General features: G+C 59.9%; 1 protein-coding gene across 1 annotated transcript; it reads right to left on the reverse strand.

Moving 5' to 3' along the window:
• Positions 1-4584: 4584 nt before the first annotated feature.
• LOC147091132 (cysteinyl leukotriene receptor 1-like) lies at positions 4585-7038 on the reverse strand. Its single transcript, XM_085977599.1, has one exon. It carries the CDS (start codon positions 6673-6675, stop codon positions 5545-5547), a length of 1131 nt encoding a protein of 376 aa, XP_085833725.1. The 5' UTR covers positions 6676-7038; the 3' UTR covers positions 4585-5544.
• Between the last annotated feature and the right edge of the window lie 914 nt (positions 7039-7952).

The following is a 7952-nucleotide window of genomic DNA, read 5'->3' on the forward strand; positions in this document are numbered from 1 at the left end:
CTGTTATGCTCAGAATTGGACTCTCTGCTGCCCTCTATCTGTGCTCACACAATGAACACTATCAAACCAGACTGAAGTTGAAAAAGATTTATTATTCAGTCAGTTTAGGGACAGTTACAGATGTGACAGGGTCAGCCCTGGTGGAATTTACATGCGGACGAGAGGTGTACGATGGGTTAACTTTACACACTACATAAAAGCTGCTCAATATTGCTCTACATGTGATATAGAGAGGTGTTTAAGCAAAGAACTCGTGTTTCTCCAGCACCTTTCACCAGCTCAGGACGTCCCAAAGAGCTTTACAGCCAATGAAGGACTTTTTGAAATACAGTCTCTGTTTTACTTTCGGCAAATGCTGCAGCCTGTTTGTGCAGAGCAAGATCCCACAAACAGCAGATAATCTGTTTTTGTTATGTTGGTTGAGGGATAAATATTGGCCCAGAACACCAGGGAGAACTCCCCCCCGCTCTTCTTCCAATAGTGGCCGTGGGATCTTTTATGCCCACCTGAGGGGGCAGACGGGGCCTCGGTTTAACGTCTCATCCAAAAGACGGCACCATCCGACAGTGCCGCGCTTCCTCAGTACTGCCCCTCCGACAGTGCAGCGCTTCCTCAGTACTGCCCCTCCGACAGTGCAGCGCTCCCTCAGTACTGCCCCTCCGACAGTGCGGCGCTCCCTCAGTACTGCCCCTCCGACAGTGCGGCGCTCCCTCAGTACTGCCCCTCAGACAGTGCGGCGCTCCCTCAGTACTGCCCCTCCGACAATACGGCACTCCCTCAGTACTGCCCCTCCGACAATACGGCACTCCCTCAGTACTGCCCCTCCGACAGTGCGGCGCTCCCTCAGTACTGCCCCTCCGACAGTGCGGCGCTCCCTCAGTACTGCCCCTCCGACACTGCGGCGCTCCCTCAGTACTGCCCCTCCGACAGTGCGGAGCTCCCTCAGTACTGCCCCTCCGACAGTGCGGAGCTCCCTCAGTATTGCCCCTCCGACAGTGCGGCGCTCCCTCAGTACTGCCACTCCGACAGTGCGGCGCTCCCTCAGTACTGCCCCTCCGACAGTGCGGAGCTCCCTCAGTACTGCCCCTCCGACAGTGCGGAGCTCCCTCAGTACTGCCCCTCCGACAGTGCGGCGCTCCCTTAGTACTGCCCCTCCGACAGTGCGGCACACCCTCAGTACTGCCCCTCCGACAGTGTGGACTCCCTCAGTACTGCCCCTCCGACAGTGCGGCGCTCCCTCAGTACTGCCCCTCCGACAGTGCGGCGCTCCCTCAGTACTGCCCCTCCGACAGTGCGGCGCTCCCTCAGTACTGCCCCTCCGACAGTGCGGCGCTCCCTCAGTACTGCCCCTCCGACAGTGCGGCACTCCCTCAGTACTGCCCCTCCGACACTGCGGCGCTCCCTCAGTACTGCCCCTCCGACAGTGCGGCACTCCCTCAGTACTGCCCCTCCGACAGTGCGGCGCTCCCTCAGTACTGCCCCTCCGACAGTGCGGCGCTCCCTCAGTACTGCCCCTCCGACAGTGCGGCGCTCCCTCAGTACTGCCCCTCCGACAGTGTGGCGCTCCCTCAGTACTGCCACTCCGACAGTGCGGCGCTCCCTCAGTACTGCCCCTCCGACACTGCGGCGCTCCCTCAGTACTGCCCCTCCGACAATACGGCACTCCCTCAGTACTGACCCTCCGACAGTGCAGCACTCCCTCAGTACTGCCCCTCCGACAGTGCGGAGCTCCCTCAGTACTGCCCCTCCGACAGTGCGGAGCTCCCTCAGTACTGCCCCTCCGACAGTGCGGCGCTCCCTCAGTACTGCCCCTCCGACAGTGCGGCACTCCCTCAGTACTGCCCCTCCGACAGTGCGGCGCTCCCTCAGTACTGCCCCTCCGACAGTGCGGCGCACCCTCAGTACTGCCCCTCCGACAGTGCGGCGCTCCCTCAGTACTGCCCCTCCGACAGTGCGGCGCTCCCTCAGTACTGCCCCTCCGACAGTGCGGCGCTCCCTCAGTACTGCCCGTCCGACAGTGCCGCGCACCCTCAGTCCTGCCCCTCCGACAGTGCAGCGCTCCCTCAGTACTGTCCCTCCGACAGTGCGGCGCTCCCTTAGTACTGCCCCTCCGACAGTGCGGCACACCCTCAGTACTGCCCCTCCGACAGTGTGGACTCCCTCAGTACTGCCCCTCCGACAGTGCGGCGCTCCCTCAGTACTGCCCCTCCGACAGTGCGGCGCTCCCTCAGTACTGCCCCTCCGACAGTGCGGCGCTCCCTCAGTACTGCCCCTCCGACAGTGCGGCGCTCCCTCAGTACTGCCCCTCCGACAGTGCGGCACTCCCTCAGTACTGCCCCTCCGACACTGCAGCGCTCCCTCAGTACTGCCCCTCCGACAGTGCGGCACTCCCTCAGTACTGCCCCTCCGACAGTGCGGCGCTCCCTCAGTACTGCCCCTCCGACAGTGCGGCGCTCCCTCAGTACTGCCCCTCCGACAGTGCGGCGCTCCCTCAGTACTGCCCCTCCGACAGTGTGGCGCTCCCTCAGTACTGCCACTCCGACAGTGCGGCGCTCCCTCAGTACTGCCCCTCCGACACTGCGGCGCTCCCTCAGTACTGCCCCTCCGACAATACGGCACTCCCTCAGTACTGACCCTCCGACAGTGCAGCACTCCCTCAGTACTGCCCCTCCGACAGTGCGGAGCTCCCTCAGTACTGCCCCTCCGACAGTGCGGAGCTCCCTCAGTACTGCCCCTCCGACAGTGCGGCGCTCCCTCAGTACTGCCCCTCCGACAGTGCGGCACTCCCTCAGTACTGCCCCTCCGACAGTGCGGCGCTCCCTCAGTACTGCCCCTCCAACAGTGCGGCGCACCCTCAGTACTGCCCCTCCGACAGTGCGGCGCTCCCTCAGTACTGCCCCTCCGACAGTGCGGCGCTCCCTCAGTACTGCCCCTCCGACAGTGCGGCGCTCCCTCAGTACTGCCCCTCCGACAGTGCCGCGCACCCTCAGTCCTGCCCCTCCGACAGTGCAGCGCTCCCTCAGTACTGTCCCTCCGACAGTGCGGCGCTCCCTTAGTACTGCCCCTCCGACAGTGCGGCACACCCTCAGTACTGCCCCTCCGACAGTGTGGACTCCCTCAGTACTGCCCCTCCGACAGTGCGGCGCTCCCTCAGTACTGCCCCTCCGACAGTGCGGCGCTCCCTCAGTACTGCCCCTCCGACAGTGCGGCGCTCCCTCAGTACTGCCCCTCCGACAGTGCGGCGCTCCCTCAGTACTGCCCCTCCGACAGTGCGGCACTCCCTCAGTACTGCCCCTCCGACACTGCAGCGCTCCCTCAGTACTGCCCCTCCGACAGTGCGGCACTCCCTCAGTACTGCCCCTCCGACAGTGCGGCGCTCCCTCAGTACTGCCCCTCCGACAGTGCGGCGCTCCCTCAGTACTGCCCCTCCGACAGTGCGGCGCTCCCTCAGTACTGCCCCTCCGACAGTGTGGCGCTCCCTCAGTACTGCCACTCCGACAGTGCGGCGCTCCCTCAGTACTGCCCCTCCGACACTGCGGCGCTCCCTCAGTACTGCCCCTCCGACAATACGGCACTCCCTCAGTACTGACCCTCCGACAGTGCAGCACTCCCTCAGTACTGCCCCTCCGACAGTGCGGAGCTCCCTCAGTACTGCCCCTCCGACAGTGCGGAGCTCCCTCAGTACTGCCCCTCCGACAGTGCGGCGCTCCCTCAGTACTGCCCCTCCGACAGTGCGGCACTCCCTCAGTACTGCCCCTCCGACAGTGCGGCGCTCCCTCAGTACTGCCCCTCCGACAGTGCGGCGCACCCTCAGTACTGCCCCTCCGACAGTGCGGCGCTCCCTCAGTACTGCCCCTCCGACAGTGCGGCGCTCCCTCAGTACTGCCCCTCCGACAGTGCGGCGCTCCCTCAGTACTGCCCCTCCGACAGTGCCGCGCACCCTCAGTCCTGCCCCTCCGACAGTGCAGCGCTCCCTCAGTACTGTCCCTCCGACAGTGCGGCACTCGCTCCGCGCTGAATGATCCAGCCTTGGTTTAGATCTCAATTTCTGGGGTGTGTCTTGGAGCCACGACCTTGTGCCTCAGAAACCACGGCATCGAGGCTAACACTAAATTATTCCATCAAAGCACAGCCCTCTCAAACCCCCAACCTCTAATCCCCTAACTCTCCATTGTATCCAATCCCTCCAGTAATCCAACCCTCCCATCTTTAGCTGATCAGTCGTGATCTTCCTCACGGTAAGTTATGGGAGCTGCCTGGCGGCGGGGGGGCGCGGTTATTCCATGAGACGCACAACGGGGATGATTTTGAAGTTCCTGCTGCCTTTGGGCGGAGTCAGCTCAACGAGAACCCCACAGACGCTCGCCGTCGGGTCTCAGTTCAATTCCGTCGGGAAGTTGCTCGAGTGGCTGGAGGCAATGGGCGGGGTGGGGGAGGGAGATGCGGGTAATCAGGCGGTGCCTCAGCTGGTCCGGCTAGAGACAGTGGGGGTGCGATGGGTCACCCGTCGGGGTGGGCGGACTATTGCGGAGCCAGGATGCTAGTGCGTGGTCTTCCTGCTGGTTGGAGTGGGGTAGGGGGTGGGATGTGGGGTGGGGGGATGGGGGTGCGACTTACGCTGGGGGACCCGGTGTTATTGCGCAAGCAACTGTTATAAATCTCATCATTCATCAAGAAACTACTCGTGAAATAACGCTGGACGGCCAGCTGGTGGCGCTGTCCAAGGAGTATAAATACTTGGGCGTGGGCCCAGCTTGCTCAGGGACATTTTGTAAGACAGGAATTAGTGAAGTACAACTAGACCTCCATGTTCTGAAACAAGTTGATTAAAGCCTTGCTTTATACTCCAACCAAGTGGGTAGTGAGTTTTATTACGTCACAAGCCTCCTGCCTGTTTCCAGTGGGAGACCGGGTCCGGTTCACACACCTGACCAGACTGATAGCGACCTGGCCTTCATCAGGTTCGGGGGGGCGATGTGTCACCGCCCCAATGGGAAGCGCGGCGGGAAGAGCTGAAAATTGCGCCCCTCCGCCATGTATTATTCTGCTGCGAAGGCGCACCTGTTTTGGAGTTGGCTGTGCCCTCGAAATCTCATGTCTGTAACTAAACGCAGACTGAAATGACGTGGATAAATAGTGAAATCTTGAAAAAAAATTACAAAAATACAAAAGTTATCAAAAATAAGGTTGAAAGTTTTCAAACTGTAAAAAATTGCCCCTCATTTTATACCAAAAAAACACACAGGTGGGATGCGTCCTTTTTTATATAATTTATAAAGCTTTTGTTATAAAAATATATGGGGTAAATTCACTGATCCCACACTGCCAACAAAAGGCCACACTTGATGAAAACACAGGTTAGAGAATTGGAGCTGTAGCCCTAATTCCAAACCAGACTTCAATTCAGCTCGGCCCCCTGCTGGGTACGCAGAAGGTGCCCTTGTTTTTAATTTTTTTTTAATGGATGCCAGTAATCTCGCTATTGGCTGCTGTGCCACAGGGCAGATGCCTGGCATTCGCTATGAGTCCTTTGGCATTGCTGTCTTAAGTTGCTGCCACTAGGGGACGTTCTTGGTAGATGGCGCTGCCAGAGGATGCAGATCTGACAGAGCACTGACGCGCCCTGAGTAACGTCGACTTCTTGATGGTGTTTCGGAAGTTCTCCCCGACAAAGTAGTAGAGGATCGGGTTGAGGCAGCTGTTGGCGGCGGCCAGGCAGATGGTCACCACGATCACCTTCTGAATGACGATGGTGGCGGACTGGCAAGTGCCCTTCACCATGAGGTGGATGTGAACCGTCCTGATGACGTGATAGGGCAAGAAGCAGAAGAGGAAGGACGACAGCACAATGACGATCATGTGGATGGATCGCTTGCGGCTGCGCACGTTCCTTTGCAGCGCCTCGCTCGACTCGCGCAGGCGCTGGATGATGCGAGCGTAGCACATGATGATGGTGAAGAAGGGGAGGAGGAAACCGACCACCAGCGCCCAGTAATTCATCTTCAGGATCTGCTGCCAGCTCATATTCTTCGGCTCAAAGCAACGGTACTTTTTCTCCCGCAAGTGGGGGGAGGCGAGCAGGAACGGGACGGCGGTCAGTCCAACAAAGACCCAGATCCCCAGGGAGACCCAGACCGCCCTCCTCATGGTGATGATGCTTTTGGACCTGACAGGGTGCAGGATAGCGATGTAACGGAAGACGCTGAGTGCCGTCAGGAAGAAGATGCTGGAGTAAAGGTTCACGTAGAAGGCGTAGGTGGTGATGCGGCAGAGAAAGGAGCCCAACTTCCACTCACCCTGCACGTAATAGATAATCCGGTAGGGCAGCGTCAGGTTGAAGAGCAGGTCCGAAATAGCCAGGTTGACCATGAACACCGTGCTCGGTGTCTTGTGACGAGTCAGCTTCAAGAAGACGTACAAGGCCACGGTGTTGCCGAGGAGCCCGAACACCAGAACCACGCTGTAGGCACCGATGAAGACGGGGAACTTGAACTCGTCGTTCCGGCAGCTGCTGTTGGATGAATTGAGGTGCATGCTGGTCCAATCCATTCCAGGCGCGGCCGCTACCGAGAAGCGGGCTGTCGTAACAGACTGCACCAAAAGAACAAAGATTAAAAATAATATAAACAGAAGCCATACGGCCGCTGGCACATGGTGGGTTATTATACGGGACATATACAGGACTGTGAAAGAGTGAGAGAGAGAGAGAATGAAAGGAAACAGAGAAAGAAAGAAAAGACTTGCACCGTTGTAATGTAGGAAATGCAGCAGCTAATTCACGCACAGCAAGCTCCCACAAACAGCAATGTCATAATGACCAGGTCATCTGTTTTCTAATGTTGATTGAGGGATAAATATTGGCCCCAGGACACTGGGGAGAACTCCCCCGCTCTTCTTCGAAATAGTGCCCGTGGGATCTTTTACATCCACCCGAGAGAGCAGACACGGCTTCGGTTTAATGTCTCATCCGAAAGTCAGCATCTCCGAAAGTGTGGCGCTCCCTCAGTAATGCCCCTCTGACAGTGCGGCACTCCCTCAGTACTGCCCCTCCGACAGTGCGGCGCTCCCTCAGTACTGCCCCTCCGACAGTGTGGCGCTCCCTCAGTACTGCCCCTCCGACAATGCGGCACTCCCTCAGTGCTGCCCCTCCGAAAGTGTGGCGCTCCCTCAGTACTGCCCCTCCGACAGTGCGGCACTCCCTCAGTAATGCTCCTCTGACAGTGCGGCACTCACTCAGTAGTGCCCCTCCGACAGTGTGGCGCTCCCTCAGTACTGCCCCTCCGACAGTGCGGCGCTCCCTCAGTACTGCCCCTCCGACAGTGAGGCGCTCCCTCAGCACTGCCCCTCCGCCAGTGCAGCACTCCCTCAGTACTGCCCCTCCGACAGTGCGGCGCTCCCTCAGTACTGCCCCTCCGACAGTGTGGCGCTCCCTCAGTACTGCCCCTCCGACAATGCGGCACTCCCTCAGTGCTGCCCCTCCGAAAGTGTGGCGCTCCCTCAGTACTGCCCCTCCGACAGTGCGGCACTCCCTCAGTAATGCTCCTCTGACAGTGCGGCACTCACTCAGTAGTGCCCCTCCGACAGTGTGGCGCTCCCTCAGTACTGCCCCTCCGACAGTGCGGCGCTCCCTCAGTACTGCCCCTCCGACAGTGAGGCGCTCCCTCAGCACTGCCCCTCCGCCAGTGCAGCACTCCCTCAGTACTGCCCCTCCGACAGTGCGGCGCTCTCTCTGTACTGCCCCTCCGACTGTGCGGCGCTCCCTCAGTACTGCCCCTCCGACAGTGCGGCGCTCTCTCATTACAGACCCTCCGACAGTGCAGCGCTCCCTCAGTACTGCCCCTCCGACAGTGCAGCGCTCCCTCAGTACTGCCCCTCCGACAGTGCGGCGCTCCCTCAGTACTGCCCCTCCGACAGTGCGGCGCTCCCTCAGTACTGCCCCACCCACAGTGCAG

The sequence above is a fragment of the Somniosus microcephalus genome, unplaced genomic scaffold (genome assembly GCF_052327205.1).
Source record: "Somniosus microcephalus isolate GS21.2 unplaced genomic scaffold, FLI_Smic_1.0 unresolved_chr4, whole genome shotgun sequence".
Taxonomy (NCBI): Eukaryota; Metazoa; Chordata; class Chondrichthyes; order Squaliformes; family Somniosidae; genus Somniosus; species Somniosus microcephalus.